Source organism: Alternaria arborescens, assembly GCF_004154835.1.
Source record: "Alternaria arborescens strain FERA 675 chromosome Unknown contig_26, whole genome shotgun sequence".
NCBI classification, from domain to species: Eukaryota; Fungi; Ascomycota; class Dothideomycetes; order Pleosporales; family Pleosporaceae; genus Alternaria; species Alternaria arborescens.
Genome location: NW_021167881.1, coordinates 148,492 through 164,444, shown reverse-complemented (window position 1 = coordinate 164,444; position 15,953 = coordinate 148,492). Strand labels below are relative to the sequence as shown.

Below are 15,953 nucleotides of genomic sequence, written 5' to 3'. Positions count from 1 at the left end.
CATGCTCACCAGCCACTTTTCGCCGATAACCACGTTTCGCCCAAGTCGCTTCCAATTCGTCCATATCTTCGAGTTTCCCTTTGATCGGTGTCATTTCACTTGCAGTCAATTGTGGCTGGTGAAAATCTGGGGTTTGCGCCGTTCGCAGCGAGTCTGAAATGCATGGGGTGCGGGCAGATTCCGACAACGTGCTGTGCTCGGCCTGTTCGGCGGCCATGCCCCACGATTCAAGGCCCCCACCTTCGACATCACCACTGCACCTCACCTGGGCAAGACTGCCGTGCCTGCGGGTCTAGCTCGGCAATCCGGGTCTGAACAGAGCCTCACCAAGCAACGCGTCGTCATCACTGCAGAGTCACTTGTGGGTCGAGGAATGATTGAGTAAAATGTTTAACGTTTCGTTGTATTCGAGTAGCCTGCATATGCTACTGTAACCCATAACCAAGGTCATCCCAACATGCAAAATTCATCAAAGGGTATTATAGCCCACCATAGGTATCCCGCTCGTTGAACGCCGCAAAACAAAGGCCCTCCAAAGGGCTGGTCAAATGCTATCGTGATCGTCGTGTACCCAGTCCGATCCAATCATGCCCGCTTTCTAACATGATCACCTATATGGTGTACAACTATAATGTGTATAACGTGAATAGAACCAGGCAGCTAGAGCGCCGTGGGAGAAGTAAAAGTGGCAAGCTTATTGGCTTGCGCAGTATGTCCGAATCAATCGGGCAATATCTCGTGTGATGAAGGGCTTGGTGACGAAGCCTTTCATGCCGCTCTTCACTGCTTTGTCAAGAGCGGCGTCTGTAATGTCCGCGCTCACCGCCAAAATGGTCGGCTTCCGCTCAAGCTCTGGCATCTTCAGGATCACCTCAGTGGCTTGGAAGCCGTCCAACAACGGCATCCAAAGGTCCATGAGGACAACGTCAAAGGACTCAGTCGCCGGGCCGAGAGCATTGCGACGAACAGTCTCAACGGCGTCGTTACCGTTGAATGCCGTAGTGATGTTCTTGTAGCCCAGTCTACCCAGCATGCTTACCAGCACACGTCGGTTGATGGCGTTGTCGTCTACGACTAGAATGTTCAGAGGCAGTTGAACGCCCAGATCAGATGGCACAACGTCCCTCTCTGAAGATAGAGCGCGAGTGGCGTGTTGTTGTTGTCGGGGAGGAGACAAGGTGCGGCGGGGGGTAGCGAGGCCGATATCTTCTGGCGATGTTGCAGAGCGGACAGTGATGACAGGTGTAATTGGCGGCTGACGTTCGCGATCACTCTTGAATGATTCAGAACTTAAGGGAGGAGTGACGGGGCCACGGCCGAGGTCCAGGTGGGGTACTTCCGGATCGATAGACATGCGGGATTTGATGGAAAGTGTAGGGGATCCAAAAGGCGTTGCAGGGCGACTGCAAATCTCGCCTGGGGTAAGCGGGACTCTCATTTCGAATTCCGACCCTCTCCCTGGCCCAGAAACATGCGAACGGAGACAGAAGAGATCACCACCTAGTTTCCTTGCAATCCCCTTGGCGACCATTAGACCAAGACCCAGTCCCTCACTCTGTCGTGTCATCGAATCGTCTTCTCTCGAGAATGGTTTGAACAGGTTAGGTAGGAAAGCTGCGGGGATGCCAGAGCCAGTATCTTTGATATTGATGACAATGTAACGGCCCTTTGCGCTGAGTGTCGCTTGAAGTGTGATGGATCCATCCTGTGTGAACTTGATAGCATTAAGAGCGAGGCAGGAGACCATCTTGGCGAGATCCCGTTCATCGATGACAATCGTCTCTGGGACATCGGCAGAGACGGTCCACTCGATCCATTTAGTATGTGCCTCTCCGTTTGAGCTACGTGTTCGGACTTCAATGCGCTCTCCTGTGTCGGTAGCCTCAGCAATGGCGGAATCCGGCCTTCCTCCCACTTTGAGCGCATCGTTAATGACGTATTGAAGCACTTCTCTTAGATTGGTATGTCGGAGACCAGGAACTTTGGAATGCTCGGATGCGAAGATGGGCGAGGTGGTTGAATCGCACTTGCCTAACGAGGTTCCATGCGAGCAGGTGTGGTCCAGTCGGTCTAGTTCCAGAGCGCTTGCGTCTGGGGGGCACGACTTAGTGCCGCGCTTGGGGGGCTCCTCTGAAAAGGTGTCTCGAACTCGTTGGCGAGCATTTTTGGCAACGCGTGTCTTGTTGGCATGGTCTGCCCAAGAAACCTCGTGTCTCCTCCTCTTGATGCCGCGTAATGGAGCACGCATGTCGTTACCAGTGATCATCAAATCGGGTCGCATCTCACGCCAGAAAGTGTTCCACTGGTCCGGAGTCTTGTCGAGTGGCGAAAGTGGGGTCTCTGGAACACCCATGTTCATGTCGTAGGCATGGACGACATTATCGGCTGCCTCGACTGCACGTCTTGAGCTGTCTAGAGTAGCATCAGTATGGAGCCATCACTACAGGTTCTTCAACGAGTTGTTACACACCTTGGACAGCTTCAATGTTCTCCCTGAGTGTGTCGAGTATCTCACGGGTCCGTGATTCGAGCTGCAATGATTCTGATGCTTCTTTTACGTTTGCCATCATAACATCCAGCATACCAACAACGCCCTGCATTGGCGTCCTTAATTCATGGGATAAGCTCCGGGCGTAGGGCTTCAACGATTGAGCCGCCGAGACGGCTCTGTGCGGCACGATCCTGGGTATCTCGGCTTGAATTGATTCTGCTGACTTTGCAAACTCGTTGCCTTCCAATACGCGTTCTAGAATCATGTCTTCCAGGCTATGGAACAGCATTTCGAGGAACCCCCAGCTCAACACACGACGAGCTGCGCCCTCTTTTCCCCACATGACACCGAAATGAGCGAAGCACTTTCCCTCGGCAAACAAAGGGATTCCAAGGTAAGCCTCTCCTGGAATGATCAGGTCATTTGGGTTGTCGAGGATGAAATCGTTTAATCTTTCGGGAATGATGAAGACCTTGTCGTGCTTCATGTAGGCACACGGACATTGGTAGGCATGGTATTTGAAGTTTCTCAGATGGCCGGGTCCGTTGCCATGGTCGTCGTTGATGTAAAAGGCCTCGCCCATGAGGCATGCTCCAGGCTCTCCAATGGGGGGCAATTCGACAGCAACATTCTTATCATCAACCAGGATTCTCTTGGACACAAAAGCGTACTGAGCATCGGCAATTTTGGCGAGGCCTTGGGTGAGCTGGATCCAGAAGCTGTCGGTGTCGGCTTTGCGGAGAGAGTCCTTTAGTTTGACGAGTTGCTCGGCGGCGTTGCTCTCTGCGGGGACATATAGCTGTGACAGTTCTTCTCTGAAGCCGTTCTCTCCTTGTTGCACGACCATGCCTGGCTCTGGGCGGGAGAAGCAGAGCGACTGGCGCTCGATTATATCAGGTGGGATGGTAGTAAGTCCCTCCATCTTTCAGAATCCCATGCGGGCAATCAGCACGGGCGTCCAGGATGGGCACAGGGGTGTCGGTCAGACGAAGTGCGAAGTTGGACAACGATATGCAGAGGGCTACGAAGGAAGTCGGAAATGCATGCGGAAGCGGATTAGTAACGGTGTGTGGGAGGGCGAGGAATGCGTGATGTGCGGGACAGAGAGAAGGAAGGCGAGAAATGGCAGGCACGGCGGGCAGTCAGCGATATGGTTGGTCTTTTGCTAGAGTCGCACATAAGAGGGCTGGTGGACGATCTAGAACCTGACCCGGAGCCATGGCTTTGCGCGTCCTTGCACCCTCCAGGCCCGCCCCCGTTGGGTGGTAGTGACAGTCGGCTGCGCTGCTGTTTGCCTGCACGCGGTCAAAACCACCGTGGGCCCCAGCTCGTGTCTACGTTTCGAGTTGAGGCTCGTCGTGCTGCCCGTCCGCCTGCCATACCGCTCCCCTCCCACGGTCGTCGTGATGAATGGCGGCACATTGATGCTGAGCGTCGAGGGACCCTGGGTGGCTTCGGTCAGCACACACAATGGGTCGCGCCTGCTGGAACAGTCTAGACGCACTCGGCTCCCGGTCGCTCCTGCACGATTTCCAGCGCTACCCCAGTAGCCCCTTCCGCTTCGGCCCCTATGCAAACCTCGCCCGCACACAGTCTGCAGTCACCGCCGACCTTGACGCCTGGCCCTACGCCATGACGATTACTGTCCGCCCGCCCAGCGGTCCAATCCGGATAATGCGAACATGCCAATTACGCTTTTCGCCCTCGTCTTGCTTTTTTGCCCATCCAGAGCATATGCTTTATTGTGGCGGCCAAAAGCTACCGCCGACTGCTCAACAACTGCTAACCACTGCTAACACTGCTAATCACTGCTAACTGCCTAACATGTACACAGCATCCGCGCCTCGACACAGCCGCACTCGCAGCTCGCGGCCCTTCCTCCTGCTTGACGTCAGCGGCTCCAGCTCCGCCTACGCATCTTACCGCGCCCGTTTGCTGCGTCCATGTAGCTTCCCCATGAAGCCGCACTGCCGTCGCACAGTGCTGGTAGAGGGTCAACGATACACCGGGCTTAGCGCCTCGTCTTACACGACACCAGATCGACGATCGGCCGAAACAGAACCTAGCGCTCTTTGTTCTGCTGTCTGCTCGTGCTTCCGTCTTCCATCGCTGCCCTCGCGCTGCAAGCTTCGACACCCTCACGACCAGTCGCCTGTCCTGAGAGTGCCCTCTTTTTGGACACCGTTGACGCAGCTTCCGCTTCACTCTGCGACGCCGTCCCTCTGCAGCCCACCTGCGCATTCGGCCCTCGAGCAAACATTAACGTGTCATCTTTACAAGTCCAGGCCTCAGGCTGCATGCTCGGTCTTTTGCTACTCTTATTCCCCGCGCTAGCCATAATCCAGCCTGGTCTGACGAATCACCCGCCGTCCCTCCGCTGTCCCATATTCAAATTCACACACGTAGTCTGTTGGCTTAACTTTCGCCAACGTCCAAAGGCCCTCGAGACGCCTGAGCCGAGAGTAACGTTACATGGTGTCTTCTTACAGCAACAACGTCTTCGACTTTTCCGGCCCCGTGGGTGTGCTCCTGTTTGGGAACCTGTCGCACCAAGCATTGGCCAACTAATCAGAACATGATCGACAAGGCATCGTGAACGGCGTGCTCCCATGCGAGTAATGATGTGCACCGTGTGCCGATCGACCTCTCTAGCTGTCTCGCTGCAGGGGCGCTGGCCATGTCAGCTTGATGCATCTCTTCTTCCTTTTGTTTTCCCTTTTGTCTTGACCGACATCACCTGTGCGTGCCTCTGAATACTTGCCGCTACCAAGCTGACATCTGAGGAGAGCTGTCGACATGTTCGACGCCTGGCGTGCGGCTGCCCAATTTTCCGGCGCTAGCTGCACCGGACCACTGCAGAAGGAGCAGCCACAAAACATGAAAGCTGCCAGTACCCGCTCCATCACGTTGCTAGGACCTTTCCAGCACATGTCGGCGTCTTGGTTCTCACCGCAACTGCTCTGAGAGTGGAGAGGTACTCTTCGAGCTCACGGCCGGGCAGCCGTAGCATCTAGATCGTGAGGCGAACATCGTCGAATTTTTACAGTCATCCCTCAAGATCTTGCATACATCCACGACCCACTCATTGGGTCAAAGCAACGCGCTTGCCAATCACGCCTCTGCCAACGCGCGTTGACACCGAATGAGCGACACTATGATATCTTGGTTTGTCATATCTTGCAAGTCCAAAAGCACATGAACCATGGTACACATCTGACATGCCGCGCTAGAAGCTCTACCCGCGGAGCCGTCTAGATGTCTAGACCATCGCCCCAAGGTTTTTCCGCTACACGCCTTTACTGCAAGCCTGGTATCACCACCAGGCTCTCCATGTTGAGCAACTACGCAAGAGGCTTCACAATACATACATAGTACAATGGAGATCCGCTCTGCTGTCATGGCGACATGGACACCCATGTTCGATGTTAATTCATCAGGCCCATTGCTCCAAACTCTTGGCAACGGTCTGGACCTACCCATATCGGGCGTCTGGTCTGTCTCATCGATACCAAGGGCTTCACGACCGTGCTCTACATGATACGCTTGTATCGACAGCTGACATCAGTTAATTGAGAACGCGCAGTCCAGACGGTATTGCAATCTTCATGCCCACAAATAATGAATCGTTTTTGCAGTCAACGACACCGCATGAGCCGCAACATCTTAAACGGCTGCGGTCCGCTCCAGAGCAAGATGTCCCCTGCCACTCCGCCCAAGACACAAAGCAGGCACGGTAAGCTCAGGGCGACAGTGCACTTTGTTCGGCCGACCAAAGCTAGACAGCAATGATGACACGCCTAGACTTTGACAGACTTTGGGTAGCTCCTGCACACCCCTTGCGCCTCTGACTATTGCACTGCGTCATGAACTTCGAATGTGGCTGTCGTGAAGCCACGGAAAGTCCAGAACATCTCTATCCCACTATATACCATCGTGTCTACTTGGTCTGTTGATGGCTTGCACAGTCCGGGCCGCGAACGTGCCGAGTTCCGGACCGTCTCAAGGTTAGAGCACGACGTCTTTTGCGGCACGAATCACTACTACTATAAGCACCGAGATTTGACCGAATACCTGTTCGGCTGCTTCGTGAGAGTGTCCCTTACACCATGCACAGAGCATCGAAAAGTCGGCGTGTCGCAAAGTTAAACATCGATAGACTCGACGAGCTTGCCTCTGCCTATTCTGGGTGTCGAAGTATATACTAAAGCATATTGTACAGAATCGGTGGATGTCGGGATAAGGTCGGTCTTATCAAGAAGTAGACAGTCACATTCAATCACATTGTCTGTAGGACAGATCATCTCAAATCATTCGTAGGGTGCACAGACGATCCTGTGTGACAATACCGAAGTCTTTACACTCACTCAACAAACTGGAAATGCAATGCTACAAAATGTCTTTGACGGTAGCTTCTAATCACCCAATATATGAGCATTGCAAGGCTTGATAGGGCTGTATCCTTTTGATACGTGGAACAAGGTAACACAAGTAAGTCGTTCCAGCGTACGTATACGTCGACACCTCGCTCAAGATGTGATATCATTTGATCACAACATCAGCATCGGTATGAGTACGTATGACAAACACAACAGCTATCACATTCTACCAAGTCAAACAAGTGAACAGGTAAGTACATCTCAAATACATTCAACGCTTCCATCGCCCTACTTGATACGGGACTCAAACTCTCCTTGCTCTCCTACTTCCCCCCCAAAAAATATTATGCATCCATCATTCGCAGTCCCGCAACTCTCCTTCACCACCTCCATCATCATACTCCTAATACCCTCCACCGCCATCGCCTCTGCCATCGCAAAGTCCGCTTGTACTATTTCAGCACTATCACCAACAACAGCAGCAACAACAACAACGACGGCCGCCAACACCACCATCGAAACATCCTCTTGGGCTACGTTTCCCTCCCCTAGAACAGCCAGCACCACAGTTGCCGCCTTCCCCGCTACTACCACAACAGCGCTCTGGCAAATTGACCCCATGTGCCTCCCTGGTGTAGCCCAATGCCACCATTTCGGCGACCGCTTCCGATACTGCAATGTAACGGGTTACTGGGTCCCAAACTACTGTGGTGGGGATTGGATCTGCTGTGCGTATAGTAGCCGGAACGGTATTGGGCCTATGTGTGAGGACAGGGCGGAATGTGAAGTTGTTGGGCGACCGGGGATGATGGGGCTAGAAAGATGGGAGTAGCTGAGGGCATGATTGATAGAAGTAACATGAACAAACTGGGTAAGGTCTGAGACTCTTTGCAATGGCTCTGTGAGCGGTGAACTTGATCTAGATTGTCATCGAAGAATGGACCAGGCAGCAGTAATGCAAGGACATGTTTCTACCATACCATTCTATTTGGAGATGATCGTCCAGATGAGCACATTCGTCCTCCAAGTTGTCAACTGCACTTGTAGTAATATGCCTCCAGACCTCTACCGATGCTGCAAGCCACGACATATCCTCATATGCTATGGAACCTACTACCAGGAGTTCAGAACTACAGACTGGCACAGAAGATCTATGTTTACTGCCCCAGAAGGCTTTTTCGTGTTGATGTTTGGGAAGTGTGCAGAAGTTGGCATTTGTATACCGCCGGGCTTGCTGAGAGTAGCTTGGATTGGTTCGACATGTGAGGCTGCGTTTATACCAGCTCTGGCAGCTTGAAGCAAAGAGGCTACTGTGTTGGAGAATTGCGACGACTATAGCAGTTGACCTGATCTGCTGACATCTGAGTTTCTCGGCAGTCCAACTCTGGAAGCGCAGTTACCTCGTGCGAAAATGCTCCAGGGATTGTTGCAGCATTGTGTTTCTTGAGGCTATGGTCAAGTTAAACTTGATGGCAAGCAGAGCAGTAGTCGCTTCAGTGTTCGATGCGAAATAAAAAATCATGGTGTAGGATATATCGTTGCATTTTGTATACATATTTCCTTTGCTCTTAACTCATTATTCGTCGCATTTCCTCACAACGCTAACACTACCGGACCCTGCAAAAGAAGCGCTTACAAGTTAACGGCGGTCCTGAAGTTGTTACCGGCGTAGACGGCGTTGTCACCAAGCTCCTCCTCGATACGGAGGATCTGGTTGAGCTTAGCGAGACGCTCAGATCGGGCAGGTGCACCAGTCTTGATCTGGCCGGATCGCAGTCCGACGACAATGTCGGCAATGGTGACATCCTCAGTCTCGCCAGAGCGGTGAGAAACCATGACACCCCAGCCAGCGCCGAAAGCGTCCTTGGCAGCCTGGATGGCCTCAGTGATGGTACCGATCTGGTTGACCTTGAGGAGGAGAGCATTGCAAGACTTGAGCTCAATGGCCTTCTTGATGAACTCGGGGTTGGTGACGGTCAAGTCATCACCAACGATCTGGCCGTCGTAGGTCTTGAAGAAGTAAGACCAAGCCTCCCAGTCATCCTCAGCGAAGGGGTCCTCGATGCTGACAATGGGGTACTTCTCAGCCAGGGACTTGTACATCTCGGCGAGTTGTTCGTATGTGAGCCACTTGCTCTTGTCGCTGTCGGGGTTCTTGAAGTCAAGATCGTACTTCTTCTCGTCGGCCTTGTAGAATTCGCTTGATGCGACATCCATGGCGATCTTGATCTTGCCAGTGTAGCCAGCCTCCTCAATAGCCTTGGTGATGAGGTCAAGGGCCTCCTCGGCGGTCTGGATGTCAGGGGCAACACCACCCTCGTCACCGACGTTTCCAGCGGACTGTCCGTAGGTCTTCTTGGCAAGGGCCTTGAGCTTCTGGTAGACTTCGGCTCCCTGGCGCATGGCCTCGGAGAAGGTAGGGGCCTCACTGGAGGTCGTCAGTATGGGCTAGAACTGTATTCGGAAAGATGACCTACCAAGGAACGATCATGAACTCTTGGAAAGCAAGACGGCCACCAGCGTGCGAGCCACCGTTGAGGACGTTTTGGACTGCATAGTCAGTAAGATTCCTCTACTTGTCAACTTCAGTTCACCTACAAGGTACAGGGAGAACGTAGGGCTTCTTGGTGCCAGCCAAGTCGGAGATGTGTGCGTAGAGAGGTACACCCTTCTCGGCAGCGGCAGCCTTTGCAATGGCCATTGAGACACCGAGAATGGCGTTGGCGCCCAGGTTGGTCTTGTTTGTGGTGCCATCGAGCTTGTTGAGGAACGCGTCTACGGCGGACTGGTCCTTGACGTCGAGCTTCTCCTTGATGAGAGCAGGCGCAATGGTGTCGTTGACGTTGGCGACAGCCTTGGTGACACCCTTACCACCCCACTTGGACTTGTCTCCATCGCGGAGTTCGCAAGCCTCGTGGGAGCCCGTGGAGGCACCGGAGGGGACGATGGCGCGGTGAAGGCCGGTCTCGGTGACAATGTCAACCTCGACAGTCGGGTTACCCTGGAGATGTTAGCAACGAAGCTTGACAAGCACACATGTCTGCAAACGTACCCGAGAGTCGTAGACGGAGCGGGCGTGGATCTTGGTGATGGTCATGATGAAGGATTGCTGTTGAGAGAGTCAATTGGAGAGTTGGGGAGCCGCAAAGTGCAAGGCAGGAGATATAGAAGGCGACCGGATGCGCGGGCAGTAATGTCCGGCCGCGGATAGGATGCCGAGCAGAAAATTCGACTTACTAGTTGTATGTGTAAGATCAAGTGTCGGTGTTGTTTTGTTTGGGTGGGGTGTTCCAGAGCTTAAGAGTCCAGCAAGGTTTTGGAGGGGTTGCTCAGCAGAATTCAGCCCCGCTATGACGCCGTCGCCTCATTGGTAGCCACCCACGGCCTCTTTGTAAAAGTGTGCATTAACATTATCGCAAAAGCATCGAGTGGGACGACGCGCAAGCTGGTTTGGGGGTCTGTGGGATACAATTGATACATGTCGGTGATACATGCAGTCCTTGGCCCTGTCCGTTGTGAACGGGAGATCGTCGTCCAAGGTAGCTTCTCCTGCGGGATTCAAAACTTCAGAGCGCTCCTTGAGGAAATACCAAGGAATGTCAGACAAGTGCGATACAACGTCTTCGCAGCCAAGCCAGGCGAAACAGTAGCTCTCATGGGCACCGGTGAAGGATTCGAGTAGATGCAGAACCAGCCCAACACAACGTTGACCTGTTTGGTTTGTTGCATGCAGCTGTAGCCAATGTTGCAGGTTCGCAAGGTACCGTGAGTATCCTGTGAGCATCATCACGGCTATTCATCCATCTCTTGTATCATGCGAAGATTGCACATCTGCCTTGGGCTTCCAAGAATTACGGCAGGTCGTCGCAACAGAAAGAAAAAAAGACTGTTCAGGTCGGTAGAGGGCACAGCAGCATTGTGAAGTACTTTGTACATGTTGGTGCGGGCTAGCAGTAGAGGCGACGCGCATCTCAGGCTGTTCTGGTATGAAACATTGTCGTCAATGAGGAATAGTTGATTGAACATGGTTCACGAACCGAATGGAGCCAAAGCTGTGAGGTATTGCACAGGTCTGAGTGGACACAGCTCTTCTTGTTCACGACTCCAGGCGTGCCTGTTCACATTCAAGTCCAGTTCTGCCAAGCCCGAGCTGGCCCAAGCTTCATGTGTACGGCGGCCGCGACGCTGGGAGCTGCCTTCGCGTGAGGCTTCAACATCACCGTATAACCACACCAATACCGTCCTCGCCACTACGTCAAATCGCTCGTAGGACAAGACTCGTGTCACCTGCCTGCTCATACGCCCTCCCACCAGACTCTCCAAGCCCGACGAAAGTCGCCCTCCAACACACTTACCGTCACCACTTCAAGTTCATCACAATGTAAGTCGCCTTGACGTCTCCTGCTCCAGTACTGACCACTGTACAGGGAGGTCCTACTAGGAATCACCGGCAAGGATTTCACCCTCATCGCCGCCTCCAAAGCCGCCATGCGTGGCGCCACCATCCTCAAGGCATCCGACGACAAGACGCGAGTACTCAACACACATACCTTGATGGCTTTCTCTGGAGAGGCTGGTGACACTGGTATGACGCAAGAAGAAGCCACGATAACTTGGCGGTAGCTAACAACGATGCAGTCCAATTCGCCGAGTACATCCAGGCAAACGTACAATTATACTCCATGCGCAACAACATGGAGCTTTCCCCTGCCGCAACAGCCAACTTCGTCCGAGGAGAACTGGCGTCAGCGCTACGGTCAAGAAAACCCTACACGGTCAACCTGCTGTTGGGCGGATACGACACCATTGCCGACAAGCCGACACTGTACTGGATCGACTACTTGGCGAGTCAAGCACCGCTGCCATATGCTGCACACGGATACGCACAGTATGTTTCCTCTCTTGCTGTCTTTGCTGAAGCACTCCCTGCTCTTCTGCATGGTCCCAAATCTAAGCATCTTGTGCTAACACCACTTGCAGATACTACTGTCTTTCCCTGCTCGACAAGCACCACCATCCCGATATCGACTACGAACAAGGCATGAAGATCATGCGCATGTGCACCGAGGAGCTCAAGCGACGTCTTCCGATCGATTTCAAGGGCGTGCTGGTCAAGGTCATAACGAAGGATGGCATCAAAGATGTAGAGTACGAGGACGATGTAAAGGTTGCGATTCCATAGAGGGCTATGGATTGACGAAAGCTAGAGCATTCCGCCGGATGATTTATGCAAAACACATGGGTGCCATTACGATTATGACACTTGAGCATGATAGATAACGAGAACAAATAGTCAAATGACATTAATGACTAGACCGTGTTTCTCGAGGAACTACAGTGGCCGGCGTGCAGATAGTTGTTACTTCCTTTTGAGCATGGCTCAATTCTCTTCGCAAGTTCGCATTGTCATGGTCTGAATAGAGGCTCATAACTAACAGACAGCCCTATTCAGATCCGAATGCAACCGATAGCTAGACTCCCGTGAGATACTCTCAAGCACTTTGCACAGGGACTAGCCCGAAGCAACATAGCACACTTATGCGACAGGCTTGCGCGCCCCTCACTCAAGTCAAAGTGTGCACAAGACATATGTATGTCCTCCCAATAAATCGACACCGCAGACTCATCGCCATCACTGAAGACGACCCAACGAGAAAGCAGCTTCCTACAGGAGTATCGCTCTCCGACCCCACGCCACCGTAGTGACTGGCAACTAAAAGACAAAGATGTTCTGATAGTCGTGGCTGGGTTCGTTTGTATTTTTTGATCAAAGAGCCAGAAAGGAGGACGAGGGACGCAGAGTTTTTATACCGACGAGTGGGGGCCGCCAAGCCAGTGCACGGGCAGAAGGGTTTTTGGCGTGGCGGGCACGGGCACATTCAAGCAGCGGTAGGACTGAGGGCAATGGCGAGGGGACGGAAGAACGACACCGGCACTCTGATAACGCAGCAACAATACTGCAGACGGCGAAAGTGCGCAGCGGCGGACGCACACTGAGCAGTTGCATGGCAGGCTTGTCCTCTCTGCTCGATGCAGTACCGACGCATTCACCGCAAACTTCCACACACAGCCAACCATCATCACATGATTCACGATGCAGAGAGCTATAGAGTACAATGTGTTGAGTAAATGTTTTTTTCATTTCGGGGAAGCTGATGAGCATAAAGCATGTCGCAATCTATCACTCCATGACGGGAGACAGCATCGCCGCTTGAAAGAAGAACTTTTACGTTCAAATCATCGCTAACATCTGACATGTGCTTGCCTAGTCGGACTTATTCGCAGCTATGTCACTTTCTAGTTCTTATATCCGTTCTCATACCCGTTAGCCATGACCTCCTGGAGGCCCTGGGGAGGACCGTTGGCCTGGCCCTTGGCGGTACCGTTGACGGCGCCGTTGGTCATACCGTTCATGGTCTTCTTTGACTCGTGCATGGAATCCTCGATAGGCTTGTCGTTCATGGTGTATCCAGTGTCGGATGCATCGACGAACGCGTCAAGACCGGCACCCTCGCGAGGGTACTCCTTCATCAGCTCCTTGTGTCGTCGCAGAGCCTTGTTCATCTCCTCGGCGGAGACATCGTTCAGGAATACGCAGGTACCAATGGGGTTAGGCACGGCAGCACGGAGCAGACCATCGCGGGTCTTCAGGATAGCCTTGGTGGCCTTGTCAAGCATGTCCTCGTCGAACAGCTCGTGGTCCATGGACAAACCAGCCCTCGAGAACAGGTTCAACAGTCTCCTGTGCTCCTCATCACTGAGGAGACCGCGCTGGTTCGCCAATGTTGCCGAGTATGCCATGTCAATAGAGATGGCGTGGCCGTGGCGAAGTGGGACCTTGGGCGATAGCTATGGATGAGTTAGCAAAGTCAACAATCGCAAGGTGTGGTAACCTTACCTCGTGGAGCGGGCTCCAGGTGTGGCCATAGGCAATGACACGGTCGAGACCGATCTCGTGAAGGTTAGGTGTCTCGAGTTTCAACATCTCGTGAATACCAGCACGGTTGATCTCATCGGCTGCTTGGAGGACCTCCTTGTCATCACCCTCACGACCGAATCGAGAAGTGATTAGCTTCTCACAGTACTTGTCCAGCAAGTCGAATGTGGGCTTGTGAGCGCAGGTTGAAATCTTGATCAACTCTGCGAAGCCGTTTCGTACTTGACCCTCTGGTAGGGTCTTCAAGAATGAGAAATCGAGGAATGTGTGCATTGGGGCGTGGTACGCTCCGAGACGGTTCTTGTAGTTGCCGTAGTTGACGGCGACCTTGATGCTGACACTAGCATCAATCAGGCCAATGACAGTGGTGGGAATACGGATGAAGTTGGTATTCCTTCGGTAGGCGGCGCAAGCAAATCTAAGGTCACGAGTTAACTCCATTCTAACAACGCAGTCAGGCCAGAGTGCCTTAGAGCTATTCTTTACCCAGCAACATCAGTCACCAAACCACCGCCCTGTGATATATTAGCATCCTTCAACACTATCATCAGACTGGATAACATACGACAACAAGTACAGGCTCCTTGCGGATGATACCAAAGTCGGTCATCGAGTCAACGATGCTGAGAAGAGTCTCCATGGACTTGGCCTTCTCGCCGATCATGGTCTTGTGGATCGTCAAGGGTAGGTTGTAGTGGTCAAAGTACTTTTGCATCTCATCGCCATAGACGTTGTAGATGTTCAAGTCCATGACGGCCAAGCAACGGCCCCAACGCTCATAGCACTTGGCTAGGTTGTTGTTGGCAGGGTTGAAGACGCCGTCAAGGAAGGTGAAGTCATATTCGATCTTCTCGTATCCCTCGACATGGAAGCCGTTCTTGGTCTCGACAACGGAAGCTTTGAGGTCTGACATGGTAAAAAGAGGTTGAAAGGTGTAAATGAGATACGTTGAGTTCTGCGAGGTCAAGTACGGGCACGGCTGTCCTATATAAATGTCGACAGACCGATGTCGTTTGGGACTACTCATATAGCTCGCGGTACACGCTCCGCCTCCATTGGCTCTCGCACGCCAGCAACGCTTCAGACAAACGTCAACCATACGCATTATTCTCGTTCATGATGCGACCACTCGTGGATCCCTTGTTGTTTGGACTTGGTACCACTTCACTTCGAGCGAAACTAGGCTCCTACTGGCCAGCCATGATGAAATGACTTCAACAACAGCGCCCTCCCAGCGGTAAAACCCGGTTCCGGCACATGGGATATGCACTTTACTCATGCAACATGGGCTTTTGCGGGCTTGGACAAAGCAGAACTATCCTATTTTTCCTTCGGCCAAGGACGCAATCGGCGTAGCACAAGCCGCGAATCCATTTAGTGCCAACAACGGAGTCTCTCCCGTTGTGGAGAGGATGAGATACACTACATAAAACTGCGGGGCAATCATCGAAATCACCTCATCTCCACTTCAGGATTCCCATCATTCGATTGCTGACGTTCTGTGGCATATTTTGGGGGGTTTTCATTTGCCAGCTAGTCGAAAGATGTGCTGCGATGCGCGCAGGGCTGATAGTGCAGTACCGGTAGCCATACAACGGCACTTTTCTTACCCCTCAGTTCAGGGACAAGCTGGAAAAAAATGTGACGTTCGAGGGGACCTTTTCGATCCTAGTTCCCGCTTCGGGTAGATAGAGTTTGGCGGAGCCAGGATCGTTGAGGTATATTGCCTGGTAGAGGTAAGCGTACGGTTGTCATGGCAGGTCTTTGTGGCTCCATAGTCGGCTAGCGGATGCAGAAAGCTCTAGATCGTTGACGACAGCCACATCCAACTCAACGTCAACACTATACAGAACCGTATATGCACCAATGATCCGACCCACATGAGTGTCGCGTATCCACATGGTATAGTATGAACTCGCCTCAACCTGTGCCAAGGGTGCCTTGACGCGTACACGGGGATGTGGCACCGAACAGGCAGGATATGGCGTCTGACACACATTGGCATCCCACCCTCAGTAAAGAGGTTTTGTAGAAAAAGCAATTTGCAGAGAGTCAATTGCTAATGTGCTAACATAAGGAGTGGCATCTAGAACGACCCCACGGAAGCGGGATCCGTGCTAAAACGGTCGACCGAACCAAGCGCCACTCG

The 15,953-nt window shown here is 52.7% G+C and overlaps 5 protein-coding genes across 5 annotated transcripts; 2 read left to right on the top strand and 3 right to left on the bottom strand.

Moving 5' to 3' along the window:
* Positions 1-694: 694 nt before the first annotated feature.
* On the bottom strand, positions 695-3,413 carry AA0111_g9306 (hypothetical protein; the record flags this gene model as incomplete). The annotated part of the gene is made up of 2 exons (XM_028655850.1): positions 695-2,412; positions 2,471-3,413. The coding sequence occupies 2 exons, from the start codon at positions 3,411-3,413 to the stop codon at positions 695-697; spliced, it is 2,661 nt and encodes an 886-aa protein (XP_028503133.1).
* Positions 3,414-7,057: 3,644 nt separating this feature from the next.
* AA0111_g9305 (hypothetical protein) lies at positions 7,058-7,550 on the top strand (the record flags this gene model as incomplete). The annotated part of the gene is made up of 2 exons (XM_028655849.1): positions 7,058-7,117; positions 7,506-7,550. The coding sequence occupies 2 exons, from the start codon at positions 7,058-7,060 to the stop codon at positions 7,548-7,550; spliced, it is 105 nt and encodes a 34-aa protein (XP_028503136.1).
* Positions 7,551-8,499: 949 nt separating this feature from the next.
* AA0111_g9304 (Enolase) lies at positions 8,500-9,964 on the bottom strand (the record flags this gene model as incomplete). The annotated part of the gene is made up of 4 exons (XM_028655848.1): positions 8,500-9,295; positions 9,345-9,417; positions 9,466-9,868; positions 9,920-9,964. 4 exons carry the CDS (start codon positions 9,962-9,964, stop codon positions 8,500-8,502), a joined length of 1,317 nt encoding a protein of 438 aa, XP_028503135.1.
* Positions 9,965-10,891: 927 nt separating this feature from the next.
* On the top strand, positions 10,892-12,049 carry AA0111_g9303 (putative proteasome subunit beta type-4; the record flags this gene model as incomplete). The annotated part of the gene is made up of 5 exons (XM_028655847.1): positions 10,892-11,133; positions 11,192-11,248; positions 11,295-11,452; positions 11,506-11,755; positions 11,848-12,049. The coding sequence occupies 5 exons, from the start codon at positions 10,892-10,894 to the stop codon at positions 12,047-12,049; spliced, it is 909 nt and encodes a 302-aa protein (XP_028503132.1).
* Positions 12,050-13,164: 1,115 nt separating this feature from the next.
* AA0111_g9302 (hypothetical protein) lies at positions 13,165-14,717 on the bottom strand (the record flags this gene model as incomplete). The annotated part of the gene is made up of 4 exons (XM_028655846.1): positions 13,165-13,716; positions 13,766-14,222; positions 14,291-14,319; positions 14,370-14,717. 4 exons carry the CDS (start codon positions 14,715-14,717, stop codon positions 13,165-13,167), a joined length of 1,386 nt encoding a protein of 461 aa, XP_028503023.1.
* Between the last annotated feature and the right edge of the window lie 1,236 nt (positions 14,718-15,953).